General features: G+C 34.9%; 1 protein-coding gene across 5 annotated transcripts in view; it reads left to right on the forward strand.

Moving 5' to 3' along the window:
• The window catches only part of RAD51B (RAD51 paralog B), a 626013-nt gene that overhangs the window by 93352 nt on the left and 512625 nt on the right, over positions 1-20036 (forward strand). The window contains exon 8 of one of the 5 annotated variants that reach the window (XM_081047384.1): positions 3170-5414. The exons of the other annotated variants lie outside the window; for them this stretch is intronic. Within the exon in view, the coding sequence (XP_080903510.1) occupies positions 3170-3181 (12 nt within the window). The 3' untranslated portion in view covers positions 3182-5414. Of the gene's footprint in view, positions 1-3169; positions 5415-20036 lie in introns of those variants that run through there. 5 annotated transcript variants of the gene reach the window in all.

Raw genomic sequence — 20036 nt, forward strand, 5'->3', positions numbered from 1 at the left:
TAGAATCACTCAAGTTTGAGTTCAGATTAGGGGACATTTTGAACTTCTTTGGTCATAGAAATGTCTTCTTATTTCCTACAAATGGAAAATGAACTTGGACGTCTTCTGGGACAAGGAGAAATAGTACAGATCTCTTGCAGTAGGAATTGGGGTCTGGAGATAAATGCTATTCAATATACAGCATTACGGTATTTTTGTTTTGGTGGCAATTTGCTTACAGCATATGTAGTTTGTAGACTGTGATTTGGTATCCATTGAAATATACTATAGTTCATTTGGTCTGGAGTTGTGTGGGGTTTGTAATAACAATATCATCTGGTTGTCAAAGGACTTATGGTCATTTTTATTTCTATGGTAGTCTGCTCTTGTCTAGTGATGTTTTGGTGAACATTTTTCAAAAGAGTAGAAATTGAAAATTAAATCATTTATTAACCAAATAAGGCAACTACTTCTAACCTTTAATGTAGCATTCATTTTCCCCTAAAGCTTATTGTCCTCTTGGTTTAAAAAGCTTGGACAGAGAGGGGTAAGAATGGTTAAAAGTTCTGGAATTGGGAAGTGGGGAAACTGCCTCCTCCTGATCATTTGATCACAAGAGTCACAAAAGAGTGGGCCTTTCTATCAATAGATGAGAGTTCAAGTTTATCTGAATTTAGAATATTAAATTGTATTTTAATGATAGTAGCATGTTTTTTAACCTTACATAAATCATAATTGACTTTATACTACTCTGTTGTATGGTGAGGTGATCTCATGCGGTTACAAAGTTGTTTATCGTTAACCCTGAAAGTACCTCATTGTCATAAAGGGACCCTCTATAGCTTAGTGTTTATTTGCAAAATAAGCCACATTTCCCCCCTCTCATTAAAATGATGGAACCATTTTCTAGCATATGGAAACATTTTTGCACCTCATGTTCTTTTGAGCATATAACGCCATGTGATTTACAAATGTTGGTAAAAGCAATAGATACTTTCAAATGCTGTTAGAATGGTCAAACTAATATACAGGTATTAAAAGAAAGTTGTTCTTTGGGATAAATGAAGACTAGGATGAATAACATATTAGCCACATTTTCCAGTGTTTTACTTCCAAAATTTGTTTTATTTTTATTGTACTGTACTGTCAGTATTACCACAAAAGATACAGCAGTCATCCCTTCAGGTAACCACATGTTGCCCAAACGAAAGGTAGAAAATTCTTCCTGGCTTCGTTATATGGAAAATCATAACTGGAAGTTAAAAAATTGTCTAAACTTTTGAAAGTATCATTTTAAAGTATTGTCAATAACAAAATGCATAACAGTGTGAGATTTTTAGCAGATAAAATCTGTGCATGCAAAAATGAATGAAGTGTTTCTGTAATAGTAATGAATAATCAGCTAGGTATACAGGGAGAAGTAATATTAAACGGTGTCATAGTGCTGACAGTGTACATGAATGGAACCAGAGCTCCTGTTAAAAATACAGCATATCTCTGCAATAAGTTGTACATCCTGTGGTCTAAACTTGGCCCTATTGACATCTTGAAGTTTGGCCCTGTCTAAAAACATCTTTTGAGGAAAGACTGATAGTATAGCTGCTGTCTTCAAGGAAAAAGAAAAAGTGACATCACAATCTTGTATTAAACGTAATGAGGTGAAGTAAAGATGTGTTTGAAAAATTGGTGAGCAGCAGAAAGAGGAGGGAGGAGGAGGAAAAAGGAAAGAAGCTCCTCAAGAAATAGAAATAGTTGAAGATATCAGGGTATCTATTATTGTTAGGAACACCGCATGTAATGAGATTTTTGGCAGAGTGAAACTTCAGAGCTCTCTGAGGATTTTACAAGGAAAAAAAATTTTTTTCAACACAGTACCATTTCTGAAACAGACGTTCTTTGGCATCTTAAACTGGATGTCTGTAATTGCATCAGCTGTTCAGTGAGACTTCATTAATTCAACACACATTCTAGTCCTGTCTACTATAGGTTAGCAGGTTAAGCATGCAGGAAGAGCAAACTGATTAAGATATTGTTTCTGCCCTTGGAGAACTTATTATATAGTAAGGGAGAGAGTGTAAATATACAAAAACATCTATAGAACAAAGCAAAATGAACCATATGAGACGACTCTGTAGACAAGACAGATCTCACGCTTTTGTCAAGATGAATCCTTCATGAAGGAGGGGCATGTAAATCTGGTGTTATAGTACATGAAGAATTTTGACAGGTTAAGATGGGATTGAGGTAAGAGTTAGGGTTTTTGCAAAGAAAAAAGCATGAGCAAAGATGGAGCAGAGGTGGATATATTTGGGAACAGGGAGTAGCTGAAGTAGGGTGAAGTATAGATTTTATGAAGAGATTGGTGGGAAGTAAAATGGGAAGTAAAGCGTGGAGCCAAAGTGAACTGAAGGTTTTAAACTTTATTCTCTAGGCAGTGGGGAGTCCATAAGGCTTTTTAGCAGCAACAGGATAGGAACTAATAGGATGATTAAATGGAAGGGTACAATGGAATCGGGAGAAACTAGAATTAAAAAATTAAATTAAGAGGCCATTGCTGAGGCCCACATGAAAAATAATAAGGGCCTGACTTAAGGTGGGGGAGTGGAAGTGGAAAAGAAAGGAGAAACATGTGGTAGGCAGAATCAGCAGAACTGAGCCATGATTTTATGTGGAAAGTAAAGGAAAAGAGAATTCAAGGAAGACTTGCATGTGGGGAATTAGGGCAGTGGTGGTGCTGTTAATAGAAAGAGGAGTAATAGGAGGAGGAGCTGGTTTGGGGAATTAAGATTAGTTAAATGCTTGAGGTGAATGTGTAGGAGCCCATAAAAATGGTAAGGAATAGAAAGAAACAGGAAGAGAAGAGGAATTTGAAGATGAAGCCTTAAGAAATACATACCTTTTGGTGTTTGAAGAAAAGGAAAATCAGCAAGAGTGGTCAAAGAGGGGAGAAAGAAATCAGGATACTGTGCTATTAGGAGTTCTCTCTTACACTGTGTGACCCTGTTTTACTGCAACTGCCATAGTTTCTACTGCCCCTGTAGTCTCTATTGTACTCCCCCAAGGATTTTTCAGTGTGCAATAAATGGACTTTCTGCCAAAAAAGAAGCCCAAGAATTTCTGGGTAATTGGTTACATTAGCCCTCTAACTTGGGCTAATTATTCTATTGTTCTTTCTATTTAAACATCACAGAAGCTGTTATGAATGATAACCAACAGAATATGAGGAATCAGAAGCTTACATTGTCAGTGCCAAGATTCTATACTGTTCCTGAGTTCACCTGAGAAGTGAGATTCTGTGTGCCAGTTCCCCACTCAGAACCGACTCAGAGTTTGTTGCTTCTTTTTCTGTTTCTTATGAATGACGGAATGATAGTAGACATTTTGTAGGTGTAGATTCTGGCTGTCATGTTTGCTCTCTAGATTAGTATGTGACTTGGAAACCAAGAGGTGAAAGAATTTTAGTGGCAGTTTAGTCAGTAGTATCATATGCTCCATGAGGGGGAAATAGATGAGGATTAAGAAAAGACCATTAGGCTTGGTGGTTTTGAGGTCTCAGACGGTCTTTGAGAAGGTAGTTTTAGTACAATGATATGGATGGAAGAATGGGAAATTAAAAAATAGTTGCATTATAAAGAATGAACTTAGCTATCGTAAACAACTCTTTCAAGGGTTTAGGAAATGAATGGGAATAGAGAGATGACACGTTAGCTATAGGACTACTAAGGTGAAAGGAAGTCTTTTTTTTCTTCTTTTTTTTTTTTAAATGGGAAAATGAACATATTTGTAGACAGAAGTAAAGGAGCCTCTGGAGAAGGAGGGAGAGAATGTAGGGGTTTGATTACTGACTGACAGATCTTGGAGGAGTCTGGAAAGAAGGAGATCAAATGTATGGGTTGAGGTGTTGACATTGGGAAGGAATATTTAGCGATCAGAGAAGAAAAAGGACAAAAGATGGGTGAAGGTACAAGGGAACTTCCATGTAGAGAGGACAGATGCTATGGGAGGATATCCCAACATGACCTCAGACATCTTATTTAAGAAGGTAAGGACATTTTCTAAGAATGGGAAGAAAGGAGAGAGGAGAAAAGATGTGTAGTAGTTGCAGTGAGAAATAATTAAAATGAAGGAAGGTTGAGTTTCAGGATGGACATAACTGAGGATAGATAGTTAATTTTATTTCTTGCCTTTCTTTAGTAAAATTCATGTTTTTTTGCTTAAAATGACAGAAGAAAATTCCATGAAAGCTTGCTCTGAGAATTGTGAAGACTTTTGTTGTCAGTTAATTCATGCTGATGCACATGTCTTGGATCCAGAAATATAAATGATGATGGTCCCGTTACTGCTTGTGGTTGGGTCACAAAAAAGCAACATACACTTAGGACTTGAAGGTACTTTCAAGTGTTATGAGAAAACAGAATCTCTCCAGGGACTTGTTCTAGGAATGTAGCTTGGGATTTCGCCAAGCATATCTCTTCTGTCACTCAGTGGCATGGTTTTGCATGACACAGTCTCTGACTCCTCGTTTCTGATTTCCTCTGTTTCATATGAAAGATAATCTCTAGGTTTGGAAATATACCAAATCAAGAACTAGCTTAATGTGTAAAAGATGTTTGACTCAATCCAAGAAGACTTTTAATTTTCAGAATTTGTGATGATAAAAATGAAACATTACATATAGATATTGCTGATAGTTCAGAAAAGTGCGATATTAAATTCTATGTGGCTGACATTAATTGTATTTAATGAACTTGACAAACAACTACAGAACAAAGCAGAATTGAGCCATCTAAGAGGACGCTCTAGGTAAGACAGAAGCCATCTTTTATTGTCAAGGTGAAGAAGGGGTGTGTGAACTAGACATTGGAGTACATGTAGAACTTGGGCAGAATAAGATGGGCTTGGGTGAGAGTTAAGCTTTAGGTAAAGAAAATAACATGAGCAAAGATGGACAGAGGTGGAAATGTGGGATGTATTTAGGAACCTTCTTTCCTTAGTTCTATTTCTGAAAGTAAAGACTTTAGGTAGTGCTTGATACTATGGAGGACCAGTCCAGCTAACATGACATCTTTTTTGTTTGTTTTGTTTTACTTTAATGGTTGTTGTCTGATTTTTAGTTTTATCTGCTACTCTTAAACTGGAAAGAAAATTAAAGAGTCACCAAAGTCTTTACATTTGAGACTTGGTATCTCCGCTCAGTTCAACTGAACAATGTTTTTAAATAGCTACTATATATAAGATGATGATGAACAAGACAAAATCCGGCCCTGTTAAGAGAAATTTCACTTTGGAAAGTTTGATTATTTGAGCCAATTGCTTTAATGATCAATGTGTTAAACAATATAAGCAAACCAAGTTATGTATAATATTTTATGTTCTCATTGTGATTCTAGAGCTATACTGTCTAATATGTTTACCACTAGCTACATGTGGCTATTAAAATGAAAGAAAATTAAATAAAATTTAAAAATTCAGTTGTATTGTTATATTTCAAGTGCTCAGTAGCTATACATGACTAGTGGATTTTGTAGTGAACAGCACAGTATTGAACATTTTCATTATTGCTGAAAGCTCTGTTAGGCAGTGCTGCTCTAGAGATAGAGAACATATTTTAATTGTTTTGGTCACATGATTGGCTTAGTCATTCATCTCTCACAAATCTTCATTAAATACCTACCATATGCTAGAGCCAGGTGATAAAGAAAAGTTTAACTTCTTGCCCTCATGGACCTTTCAATCTTGTGGGTGATAGAGATAATAGGTGAATAAAATAGAATGTGGTAAGTGCCCCTATAGGAGGAGAAATCCAGGAGGCTGTGAACATATTCAAGAAAAGGATAAAAGCAAAACTCAAGATTTACCTTTGGGGAAAGATGAGTAGGTATTGGCTTGGTTAAGTTGGACAGAGTGACTGAAAGGATAATCCAAGCAGTATAAAACACCTGGGTATAAAAGAACATGGTGCATTTGAAAGACTGAAAGATGTTCACTATTACTGGAACCCAGATAATCTCTAAACTCTCTTAATTTAGAGTCTTTTTTTTATGATGTATGTGATTTAAACTATTTAAAAAACAAGCTTCCTCCTTTTTTGAAACTGGAGGGAAAAAGATCCCTGGTTTCCCCACTATTTGGGGAAGCTCTTATATCTATCTTACCTGTAATTCCTAACAATTAGAGGAGGAAAAGAAAAGGTGAAAAGAAAAGAACTTGGAGAAAATAAGGAACAAACATATGGTCAGAGGAAGTTTCAGAGAAATAAAATAGGTAACATTTGATGGGGAGTGGCAGTATCACTTATAATACTCAGACTCCCTGTTTCCAAGCAAAAGTTCAAATCAGCCATTTCAAAAGTTCATGTTCCCAGATGGTTAATTTGGTATCATGAAGTATATTATGTGAGACTATTTTTGTTAAGGGATTTAAAAATTGAATTTCTATCCTGATTCACTTCATTAGAAATCATAACAGAATTTTATATGCTATATTTTCATGAGTCTATGTACTTATAGTGTATGCAACCTGGAATAAATTGAAGTGCTATTATTTCAGTTTTTATAGGGCAACAAATAGTCACTGTAAGATTAAAACCTAAGGTTATACAAGGAGTCAGAGATAAAGTAGGATCAGGACACAAAAGAATTGTATCTTTACTCAACCCTCACCAATTCCAGAGATTATTCTATGTATTGTACAAAATACATTGCACATAATAAATCTCTCACATTTTATAAATATTTAGCTGTTGTTGATTTATTTCTGCTCTACTGGCAGCCATCATGTCTCTGTTCTACATTGTGAAAGTCTGTTTATATGTCTGTGTCGAAATCATCTGCTCTTTCGTGGAGGCTTCTGGAAGGCAGGGATCATGTCTGTTTATTTTGCATAATGCTTAGCATAGAGCTCTGTACATGAAGCTTTATTGTATTTGATGATGGTGATTTTCTTTATGCATTTCTTTCTTTTCCTGTCTTCAGATTGGCTTTACCTGCTGGTAAGTCTTAATCCAGTAGAATGCAGAGAGGTGGAATAAACTCTTGAATGCCTAGTCAGGCTGGGCAACAGAATATCTCCCACAGCTATATGAGGTCTCATGCCACTGCAAAGAGGTACTCTCTTATAAAAAGATGAAAAATGCAAAGAAGCCACCCACATTGGTTTTCATGAAGGAAAAATCTGGTGTCTTGTTTTACCACCAAGTGCTTGTCAAATAAACTGGGTATGAAATCAAGACTGAATGTCATAAACAGAAAATTCAGATAAAAGCTATAGTGAAGAAGTAGTCCTCTTTATTTTTCATCCCTATTCTTATTTGGGACAGCCTTCTGGAATAGTGTTGGAGGGTTGGATGTAAATTTGATGAAATGGAACTGGAGCCAAGTGAATAAGTTCTCAATACTTTTTTAAAAAAGATGCTCCAGCTCTTGTTTTAGTAAAAACAAATGTTGCTATTTTATTTTCCTTCAAAGTGTCCAATTATTTTAACTAGCATCACTAAATTGTCAAACTGAGTATTCAAAGTCATTATGTAAACACAATTATTAAGTTTAGTTTTCTGTGTCAGAATGTTCCAGACACTAAAAAAAACACAACTTCCTAAACTGATTAAGGTAACTTTAAAAGGTTTCTTTGGAAACCTTTCTTTTTCCTCTTACCTTGCCTTTTCTGCCCTTTTATCTAGACTTAGCATGAGTTTTTCTATTATATTTCAAGGAACCTTCAGGAGTTCTAGCTATATATATATATATTTTTTTTTTTTTGGCTGTATCTTTTATCGTAAGTTTTTCATGTTCCTTTTCTATGTATTAATCAATTATAAGTGACATTTCTTGTATTATTTGATTTCTAGATTCTTCACTTTTATGTTTTATTCTGTAATCTATTGAGATTTATATATGTAAAATAGGAACCAACTGCTAGTGTTGTCACTCCTGAAATTTAGATTATGATTTTTGATATTTCACAATCTTTCTGTTTGATTTTCCTGGGTTCCTTTGGTCAACACTTTCTTTTGAAATTTATGTTAACATTGAAAAATAAAGATAACCCAGGGATAAATATGTATCTCTGTTACTAGATGATTGATGATTAATTTATAAAACATTCAAAAGTTACCATGCTATGTCTTCTTTCTAATATATATACATATATATATATTCTTTGACAACTAAAACTTTTCTTTGTCAATTATGTATCTATTACTGCCAAGAATAAGAAGTTCTTTGTAAAATCACTTTATAAACCTTATAGAAGTATGCAAATATAAAGTTAATATTCTATGTTAACTATATAAACGTACTAATTGACAGAAATAATGCTGTTCATCTACTGAGTAGATGAAGAGTGAAGTTCAGAGAAGTTAAATGGCTTATTCAAAGGTACACAGCTTGGGAGGAGCTGAGACTCAAATTTAGGAATGGTAGAACTCAACTTCACTTGATCTTTCTATGACATTTCATCTCTTTCTAAAAAAATATTTCAGATCTTTTACGATTGTTTTTTATAAATCACATTTGTTTTCTTAACCATCAGTTATGGTTCTTGTGTTTTTTTGTTTGTTTGTTTTCAGCTCAACATTTCAGAAGAGCCTGTAGTTTTTTGTTTTTCCTTTTCCACTTTGAAAACATAGGTTTTTGTTCCAGGACCCTGTCCCAAGATTTTAGGAATGTGATAACATCAGAGTGAGTATATCAATATACCTAGAATATATAAAAGGAAATAAATTTAAGAGAAATACATTTTCAAGAACACTGAATGGAGCCTGGACATATTAATCAACAATTTGCCAGACTCTGAGAGGAGTTTTCTTCTCTAGATTCAGTTCAGAAATTATGTGAGGTCTGTAATTGTTTAACCTCTGAAACAGAAGAAAGCAGGAGAGGTTTTCACTCACATCCACTCTGTATCTTTGAAATACAGATTGTGTGGTGATGATCAGAATGCTGACACAGCCTTCATTCCTGTTTTTCAAAGACTACAGCTCCATGTAGCGTGAGGAAGAATATTATTTTTGGAAAGTTACACATTCTGGGTCATTGACATTAAGATGTTTAGTCCTTGTCTGGATGATACTTTAGTTCTCTTAAAATTATAGCTATCCTGTCAGAAGCCAATATCTTAGAAACAACATAGTATAAAGGATACAATCCTACCAACTAACTTGTTTAGATAAATTACTTCACCTCTTTCGGTCTCAATATTTTTATGTAAATTGTGATTGACGCATACTGATTACATATACAAATAAATATTTTTTAAAAAAACGGGTTCCTATTGATGAAAAATGTAGAGCTAAGCAGACAAATTGAGGATTAGCACAACACCATTGAAGAACTAGTAAGTGATATAGAACCAGTAAGGAAGAGTGGCGAGGTGGCTGAAACTTTAATGCTTTGGAGCAAAAGCTTGAAATAATCACAGTAAACACTGAGGTAAAAGACTAACGCAATTTGGTTAACAGTGGTAGATATGACACAAAGATGAGTCAAGAAAAGGATTTTTGGTGTTTATGAGGAAGAGGACCCCATAAATGGAACTAAAAAAGTTTTTAGAAAAGTGATACAGCAAAACTTTAAAATGAAAAACAGACTACTGATTGAAAAGATACATTGAATACTGAAATTGGTAAAGAAGAATCAGTATCAACTGGTATCATTCACACAAAAGCAAAACTCATCTATAAGGGAGAGTGATCTCAGACTTCACAACAAAGTACAATACTACAGGAGCAGTGTCAACAAAGCTCTGATAAAAGAAAGTCTGGCCCCAGAACATTGTTCCCAGTGAAGTTGTTGTTAAGGAATAAAGGTGACAGGCATATAATCCTCGAATATGAAAGAACTCAGAGAATATAGCTTCTGTAAGATCTTAATGACAAATCTCCTTGTTAAAATTTAGCCAACCAAGAGATGAATCAAAATAAAAACTAGTTGTGAATATTAAATAAATTTACATGTAAATCTAAGATTTGGAAACTATCGAAAATGTGGTAATAGAACAGAATGTAAATGTTATCCATCATGGCAAAGTAAAACAAAAATTACTGTTTTATTTTGAGGTAGATGAAAGGGAAATGGAAATTAGTAATCTTATCTTTCATAGGAACAATTCAGTCACTACTGTGTAAAATTTATAACAGTTTTAAAGTAATATTAATTTATTCTATGTTTTTTTAATCACTTTTCTTAAACTTAGAAGGATTTTTTACAATTAGTATTTTTTGAGTGAAGCAGCATTTTCTAAGGTTTAAATTTTATTTATTCGTTGTTCAAGATCATCTTTATATGTTTGGTTATTGAACCCTTCTTCCTGCCCCTCTCCCGACCCTAAGGTTTAAGTTTTCTTAAGTTTCATTTTAGCTTCTGTTCATTTCAAGTAAAATTCAAATTATTTTAAGTGAATATACTCTTATCCCAGAAATAATAAGTTTATTTCTGTTCATCCATCTATCCTTCTCTATATGTGAAATATCTGTCTGGATTGATTTTCACGAAATGTTAATACTGAATATTTCTCAGTGGTGAAATTTTGGATCATTTGTTGTATTTTTCATTGTATATTTTATATTATTTGAATATTGATAGTGAGAATGTGTTAGTGAAAGTGATACAATGAATTACCCTGTAAACTAAATGTATTCTTATACATACTTTTTTTATGTACAGTCTTATATCCTCATTTCTTTTAAAAATTTTCATGACCCTTTTCCTCTTGCCATCATGTTTAATAGCTGCACAGTATTTTATGGATGTGTTATAGTTCTTCTTCCAACCTTGGTGTCAGTTTCTTCATCTGTAATGACAGAATTGGATTAGTTTGGTAGTATGCAATGTTTTTCTTTAAACTGTAGAGTATTTCCAATAATTAAAATAATTTGTAACTCTTAGAATGTAGTTTCAAGGCTGTACGGATTAGGTAATTTCTGAGGTTTATTCCAATACTATAAAAACTAGTTTTTTTCCTTAGGAATAAAACAGAATGACTACTTTTAATGTGTTAAAAAAAAATGCAGGTAATAGCCATGATCTTGAGTCAGAATTTTTAAAGTGAAAAGGGAGGGGTATATAAAAACCATCCAGTCTATATCCCTAACTTTTGGATACAAGGAAACCAATTTAAGTTGCTTGACTAATATTATACAGCCAACTAAAATGAATAAGGCTTGAGTCCAGATCTCCTGACTTCCTATGCTGTTCTTTCTCCTATAGTACATGTAAATATATACATATATATTTTTAAATGATGGGCAGGAAAGATACAATTTTATCTTAACCTATTTCATATGTTGACTAACTTGTAAATGTCAGGAAATAGACTTGATTTATAGTGTATTTATTTTCTTCCTCATGAAAAGAGATCAGCAGTGCAGGCCTTATTGAACTCTTAAATTCCAGGAGTTAGAAAAGAAAGTGAATGGGATTCTGGCGAGGAAGAAAAAAGCATTTACTTGTCAAAGATTTGGAATTTACTGTGGTTACTGAGATTAAAATAAAACTAAAACTTGACTTGGCAGAAGATTAAAAACAAAGCAGCTCCAAAGTGTGTGCACATCATGAACAAGACGCCATTTTCCTTCGGGCGTCCAAGGGGGAAGGAATATGGTTTCTTTGTGTTGCCAGAGCTGATTTATTTAGTTATGACTTCAACATGCCTACAAGGCAAACCCCAGAAAACATTGCACAACAACTTTAACCAGAACAAATGGTGCTTTTTTTTCTCTATCCCCGCTCCCCCCAATAAGGTTTTTCAAATAAAACAGCAGTGTTTTTTGTTTATTTCAAATTGTTTAAGTGGCTCTGATATATTTGACTGTTGGGTGTGGCAGGTTTTAGAATCTTAAGTGGTAGTACAGGTTCCTGAACAAGAAAGAGAATTAAAGATGATTTGCCTTGATTATTGGAATGTGTAGACGTAAAGTTGTGAGTGGTATTATAGTCTGCCGGAGGCTGCTCTTAGTATAATAGACTTTGTTAAAAGCCCTATTATTATTGGAAATTTATTTTGGAAACTAACAAAGAAGAAATGTGACAGAAAAGCAGAATAAACCACTTTGTCTCCTATTTCCTTTCTTCCTAGGCACTTTGAAGAGATACCTTAAATATTGTGAGGTCTCAATTATCCTTGGGTAGGTTATCATTATCACCATCCTCACAGACTTGAATTAATGCACATGGCATTGGGCTAGGTACAGCCCAGAGACAATTAGCAAACGCGATCCTTATCTTTTTGGAGCTTCCTAAGAGTTGATACCCTACCATATAGTTCCACAAATCCCAAACTCATTTTTCCACACACTCTTGAAACTACCCCCTCCCTTTCTGTTTTCTCATCTTCTTTAATGGCCTCTCCATCCTCAAAGCTGGAAAGCTCACATTCATCTTGAGTCCTTATGTTTCTTTAGTCTGCGCAATGAACCTATCACCAAGTGCTGTCTCTTCTATCTCCAAAATTGCTTTTGAATATGTTTGTTTCCTTTTCTCCATTCTGATAGCCATTGCCTGTTTAGGTTTAGGCCCCTTTTATGTTTCACTTCAGTTCTTAGGAGAGTTGCTTTTCTCCTTTCAGACTTAACATTTTCCAATCCATCCTCCATAATGCTTTCAAATCTCTTTCTTTAAAGGCAGACCTGATCATATCATTCTCTGGCTTAAAAACCTTTGATGAGTCCCCATTATGTTCAAGGGATAAAGTCTCCTAAGCTAAACTCCTTAGCTTGTCATGCAAGGATTTCATAGTCTGGCCCCAGTCTCCTTATTCTCGCCTCATTTTCTGCCACGATTGCCCCCACGCCCACTCTCTGTTGTCAAAGACATGTATATATAGGCTGACTCTGGTCCCACCAGCTTCCTCATACATAGTTCCCCTCAGCTTGCTATCTTGCTGTGCTTTTGATCCTACTGTTCTTTGCTGGAGCTTTTATGGATGAACGGAGGAAACCAAGATTTTACAAAGAATAACTCTTGACAAAATTGGGCAGAAGAACCAACCACGTACGCAGAACCAGGCAATAGGAGGCAGCCGGCAGCCATCAGAACAGAGTTCAGATTAGTAGCTGTAGACTACTTCCTCCTGCAGGAATCAGGAGGAAGGACTTGATTCCAGAAGGTACTGGATCCAGATGAAGCTGGTTTGTAACGGTATTGAATGAATGCCTCCTTTCTATACATACAGATAGGTAAGAGCCAGCTCATATTTTTATCACTGGAGGATAGAGGAAAAGAGCCATAGCAGATTCCTGGTGTAGTAGTTAAGTTCAAGAAAACCCATTCCCTTCATCTTCCTACTACTCCTACCTTATTTCACTTTCCAAGGGAATAAGAATGAATAGGAACCCACAGGACTAAAAGTCTGTCCCAGTGATGCATTGTTGTGAGTCAGTGGGGTAGAGCCAGAGGTGGTGCGTTTAAGGAGTAAACTGAACGAAGGACCACAGCCGCTCTTCACCTGCCGTTCCTGAAGAAGCAGGGCTTTCCCACCTAGTGCTTAGGCATGCTTCCACCCAACTTCTGCACATTCTGGAGTAACTCATCCATTTTGTACATGTCTGATTCTTTTTGAAAAAATTGTTTTTTTTTATGATGTATGCAATATATGAATATATTCAAAACATTCAGAATTCCTATGAAGGCTCCTTTAATATTCCGCTCACCACCGTCACCCCCAAACACAGTCACCTCCCCACCAACAGCAGACAATGATGATGATTTTCAGTTTGTTATCTATCCTTCAGGCCTTTTCCATGCATTGACTTAGAGATAGATGTATGGGTAGATACATAGGCTTATGAAAGACATACAATATTGCCCTGTGTGTGTGTGCTTTCCAGTAAGTATCATACTTACTGCCTCTCATTTGGCAAACTTGCTTTTTAGATTCTACAATATATCTTGGAGATCTTTTCATATTAGTACATACAGATGACTTTTCACTTTGTTTTCAACTTCTACTTATTATCTTTAGGGCTATCATCTTTAGGGGTAGCTTGACTTTTTCCTCTTCTCTTGGTAATCTTATATGGACAATTAGAAGGTAAAAGAGAAAAAAATTACAGCAACCAAGTATTGATTCTGATGCCAATTACGTAAGGAATAAGCTTGCAATTGCTGGCTGGGGGAGGAATGTTTTCCTTAAAAATTAGACCGTCTTAGAAATACTATTGGACTCAGTTCAAAGGACATCACTGACATTAACACCCTCTCCCCTCCCTTTCCTCTACCCCCATCCCCTCCAATTACTGGCATTGCTGGGAATTAAATGTAACCAGGGCTCTTTGTGGTATGTATACATCTGGTTTTTCCTTTTCCATATGCTTAAGTCCCCCCTTCTCAATTGCTTCTGTTTAGCACTTAATTTAAATTCCCAAATTAATTCAAGAAGCAAATTTGAAATCTGTAAAATGAGGGGGTTAGGTGATCTTTTAGGGCTTTTATAGCTGTAGGCTTCTTTTAAGTTACAGATGTAAAGAAGTATAGAACTGAGTCAAAGTGAATGGGAGGTTCTGAGGTGTTTGCACTTATTATATGCTTTTGTGTGTTTAAAGATTTAAGAGGTACCATCATATACCAGGAGCAAAGGGTTAGGAGTCAGGAATGGGGGGGAATCAGTCCCAGCCCAGCACTGACTCTCGTTGTGATTGCAGGTCATTCCTTGCTCTTAAATTTTCCCATCTGTAATGTGTAATAGATTATTTCTGACTGTTAACTTACCCAGGGATGTTTTGTGAAATAATAAAGATAATCACTGCCAGTTATTTTTTGCTGCTCAGTAAAGATTTTACACAAATTAATGGCACCATTAAAGTGGTTATTGCATTATTTAAGAAAATTCTTGAAAGTGAGCGAAGTACCCAGAATAGGTCACCTAAAGTTTTTATCATTTCTCTTAGGCCACGAAGAGTGTTCTGTGTTAGGTAGAAAAATGCTGAAAACTGATAAAAAGGAAAAGGTTTGTCAGCTGTACCAGCCGATCCATGCTGCATATAGCTCTTTCCAACTGTAGTGTTCTGAGTCATTTGGTGCCTTTTACAAAAGTTAGCAACTTTTTAGTGTTTTTTTCCTTTGGTATATTTGTAATTTTATGTTTGTTCCACTATTCTCCATGAGTTCTGTCATTTAGGTAATCTTGGAATAGAAAGTCATATGTAAAATTGGCCTTTTTACTTGACTTCTAACCCTTCCTGTGGAGTTACTGTTTCAGGTTCTCTTTCTAAATTCCACTTTTCACCTTCTTGTGATTGGTTGCTTTTTGTTATAAAAAATATGTAAGAGATACTTAACCTCGAAAAATGTGTTTTGGTTGATGCAAAACACCAGTAAACTTTATCTTTAAAGGAGAAAGAAAGGTAGAGTAGATATTTCTTTGAGGGAAGAATTTAAAGAAATGCACTCTTTTCTCATTGCACTTCTTTTCAATTTGACGTCACCCCAGGGGTGTGAGAATTCTTTCAAAGCTTAATGTCCAACTGTTGAACAAAACTGACACTTGATGGCATGAAGTCCCACGGTGTTTGCTGTGTATTTTTTGCATCTGGAGACTATTCTGTTATGATGTGAAAAATTAAGATTACAATTTTTGAAGTATATATTTCACAATCAAAGTATTTATAAACACATATGAAACTTGTTCTATGTATAACCTATGCTGAAATGGAATGGTCCTGTTTATAACTCAGTAGGTAAACTGCTCTGGAATGCTTCAGACCAGTCTCAGCCGAGGCAAGACATTCTGAACTGATATGGTAAGGAAGGGTCTGTTTCCTTGTTCAGCAGTTTCATATGAATTTAAAAAGATGGCTGGTGTTTGGTTTAGTTCCAAATTTGTTTGTTATGCTTCTTATGCCAGTAGAACACGTCTTCTTTCTATCTGTAGATTTAGTAGAATTGACCTTGGAATATAACTTTGCAGGTAAAAAAAAATAAAAAGGGTTACCTTTTTGATTTCTCTTGAACTTTAGAATTCAAACCAGTCAAATAAACAAGAAGGGCAATTAGAAAGGATTGGCATGCTTTGCAACTCTGTTGTTTTCCCTTTTTCTGCTTGCAAACTTAAGCTGAATTGCAGCTTTGTACTTAAAAATAAATTGCTATTAAAATAAAGTCAGTCTAATAGCATTGTAGAATATTTGGAGAATGGAGAGGGGAATGAACTGTAGTAGACAGGATTTACAGTAGTTCTTGATATATTTCAGACCGCCCGTTGGACAGTTTTTGTTTTGTGTGACTGTTGTATGTTTTATGTTACATGCCTGCATAGGTCATCCTGCCTTGGTGGAAAGAGTTGTATATTTATTTTCTGATCTTAACATATGGACTTGGATGAGTCACACCACTGTGCCTTCCCTTAATTTCTTCATCTGTAAAGCGATAATGTGTGTGTAATTTGAGATTTATTTATTTCAGTGGAGGCAAACCTTTTAAGTTATAGTGATGATTTTTCACTAAGGTAGGTAGATAGCATTGCCACATTAGTGCATTCTTCTACCTTTAAAAATGGAACCACATGGGGCATAAAAATAATGATTAGTCTCCCAGGATAGTTTGAGTGCCTTTTGCATGTTCTAGCTGGAAATAACCTTAACCATCTTGCAATTCAGCATCTGGTTTATACTGAGATCCTTATAATTAGCCATTAGTACATCTTGGCCTCATCTTTCAGGAAGATTCATAGTATATCTCAGGTGTTGTCAGGTAGAAGCAGGTGGAAGCAGGCAAAAGAGTGAATAGCTAGCTTTCTTACTTTAGAGAAATTATTAAAATCAAACATAATTTTAAAAAATCAGTTTCCTTTTTCATTTAACATGATTGATAACTTTACTGTCTGAGCAACCTAAGAAGCTTAAGGTTCTTGAGTGTGGTTTTAGATTCTTAGGAAAGCTGGGAAGAACTAGGCTTTAGAGGGGATAGACTTGTGTGTTGCAAGGAAGAATTATCAGGCTAGGTGCCTTTCATGTCTATAGATATCTGCCAGAGTAAAAAACTGTAGAGGCAAGCATTTGTCTCAGTAAAATTTTCATATGTTCTCTTCCCAGGCCAAAATGACTTTTTCACACGTGCAAGAGTCCAAATACTTGATAGGTAATCAATAGCAATAAAACGCAAGTTGAAACACACTCCTATTACGGTGTTCTGCTTGAACCATAATTATCAGAGAATTCTCATTAAACCGGATTTTCTAAAATGAAACTTGTTAATTACATCAAACCCTTCAGTTTGATGGCATACATTGAGAGCTGTGTAATGTACTTATTTGGAAAATTCTTCCCCTCAAATTTTGCTTAAAATTCATGACTTCTAATGGAAAGGGCATGGTGAGAGGCAGCAGTAAATTTCTAAGCTGAGCTCTTTTTCTTAAAAATGCCCCAGTGATCACATTGCCTTGTATGAGTAGATCCCAACAAAGGTTTGGGATTGGTTAGTTTCAGGACATCTTATCTTAACATTCTTCTAGGGACAGGTTGATGCTGGCTAGACCCCTAGAAATAAAAATGATCAACACAGTGATGACAATGTAATTAGCCATGTCTATCAGCAGTGTATAATCAGCAGAATCTGAGGCTGCTGAAAGGTCCACTGCGGTCAAATCTGGCTCTACCCTTGACTCACAGTAATGACCCCAAGGATTTTGGACTGAGCTCTGTAAGTGGCCTTGAATCTAACCTGGAATCTATACTGCACTTCTAGGTTCATAGTGTATGAAGTTAGGAAACTTGATCACAACAAAACTCATCCAGGATTAATTATGATAGAGTGAGAAATTGGCAGTAAGAAGTTTTAGTGAATAGGACCCTCAAAGGAAGCTTAAAGAAGTGCTTGTTGCATTCAGGCTTTTTTTTTTTTTTAAACTTTGTCTAAACTGTTAAAGTAGATTTTATGTAAATGGTTCATGCTAAATGTTTGCATTATATGTTCCTATTCCTTTGTACCTCCCATTTGATGAAGTCTTCAAACTGTGGTTTGCTGGAGGGGAAAAAAACCCCAACTCAAACCGCGTAGGACAAATTGAATTACAAACCTGGTGTGGTCCTTTAACTCAATTACATCTAATTTGTGTTATTTTAGTCATCCTGGGTGGCAGCTGTTCTGTGTGAATGCCCACAAACATTTTCATTGTAAGAATTTGTCCTGATTATAACTCCTTAAGATTGGTAATAGTCTATCTCTCTTTTAATGGACAAAGTTATAGATTAATTTGGTATATCAGGACCGTTTTTAAAAAAAATTAAATTGATTCGGGGTGACAATGGTTAGTGAAATTGCATAGGTTTCAGGTGTACAATTCTGTAATACATTATCTATATATCATATTGTATACTCACCATCCGGAGTCAGTTCTCCTTCCATCACCATATATTTGACAGGACCATTTTAAAAATTAAGAATTTAGTTGGTTTGTTCTTTAAATAGACTTAAAAAAAAATTGAACATCTAATGTATATTTTAAATGTTAATTTTTTAATAATTTCACCTCATTTTCTTATTTCTTATGTTTCTGCTTAAGTTTCTCCTAAATATAGCCTCTTAATTACTTCATTCAGGCAATTATCAATTTGAGGGCAAAGAAATACAGAATTTTAGATTTTGATATACCCAAATAATTATTTTGACATCCTAAACCAAAGTTTGGAATGATCTGAGAAGAAAGACATGAGAAAAATATGGATTCACAATTGTTCAGTTTAATATAATTGTGATGGAGGTTTCAGTTAGAATTGAGTTAGGATTGAGTTTGAATTTACAGAAATGAAGACATTGAATGAAGCCCAAGAGACTTGTGCTAAAGCTGACACAGGAACCACATTCTTCATTCATCTTCCTGTCTTTATTATTTTTATTTTATTTTCTGGGATTCATTTTTTGAGCAAAAATACTCATTTTAATTCACTCAGTATTACTAACTTGGATAGGAAAAGGACATTTAAATGTCTTTATAATATTAGAAGTGAAATATGCAGAACATAAATGCAGAAGAGAATATACACAATAGAAGGACCTCAACTAATTTTCTAAGGTGAACAAATGCTAAGTGGAGAATTACAGTGAAGAGATACTATCCAACAAAGATAGAAATGGAAGAAAAATCATAATTTCTCAAAAATGATCTATGATATGTGAATATGTTTGGAAAAACATTGTTTTTCTACTGCATTCACTAATTTTCTATTAGCAACTGAACATCTGCTATGGATTAGATATTGTTCTAGATACTGAGCCTTCAAAGATATGAATTACTTTGGAGGAATTTACATGTAGTAGGGATGGGTAACATGTAAATAATAATTTATAATTAGCACATACGGTAGGTGATGTGATAGAGGTTTGTATAAATTCAAAGCTTTGTATTTTGTTATGGGGAGAGTATAGGATTAAAGTCAGGATATTAGAACAAAACAGAAATCTGTTTTTTAAAAATACTCACTACTATACATGAGTATTTAAAAAAAATACTACTAAATGGCTAGTGAAAACTATCCATTTAATCAGTTACTAGTTAACCCATAGATTTAGGAATATAAATTGTTTAAAGCTGTCTATCAGCTGCCTAAAGTACTTCCCTACCACTCTTCTTAAGGAAGAAAGTAACAATAGGATCATTTATTCTAAACACTTTCTTGTACATTATCTCGTTTTAATTAGTTGTGAGCTATACCAAGTTCAATAACTTTTTAAAGCTTTCATCATCCTGTATTCCTCTTTTATATCTGACCCTGACTGTCTATCTTCGACTTGAAACTTTCCCTCCCCTGGTTTTCAACAGCAGTGTATTTCTGGTTCCTCTCCTGTCTTTCTAACCTTACTTGGTGTCTATCTGCCTTTCTGGCTTTATCTCTACCTTAGTTATCTATTGCTATAACAAATTACCTTAAAATGTAGTGGCTTGAAACAATGAATATTTATCTCATAATTTCTGTGGGCTAATAATACCCTATCTGTCTTATTCACATTTACATGATAAACATTCAAACATTCAATAAATATTGTTGAATGCTTCGTAAATGGATGCTATTATTCTAGTTGGGATTTTCATCACTTCACGCCGAAATGGCTACACCAATTTCTTTCCTG

Source organism: Rhinolophus hipposideros (assembly GCF_964194185.1).
Source record: "Rhinolophus hipposideros genome assembly, chromosome: 5".
NCBI classification, from domain to species: Eukaryota; Metazoa; Chordata; class Mammalia; order Chiroptera; family Rhinolophidae; genus Rhinolophus; species Rhinolophus hipposideros.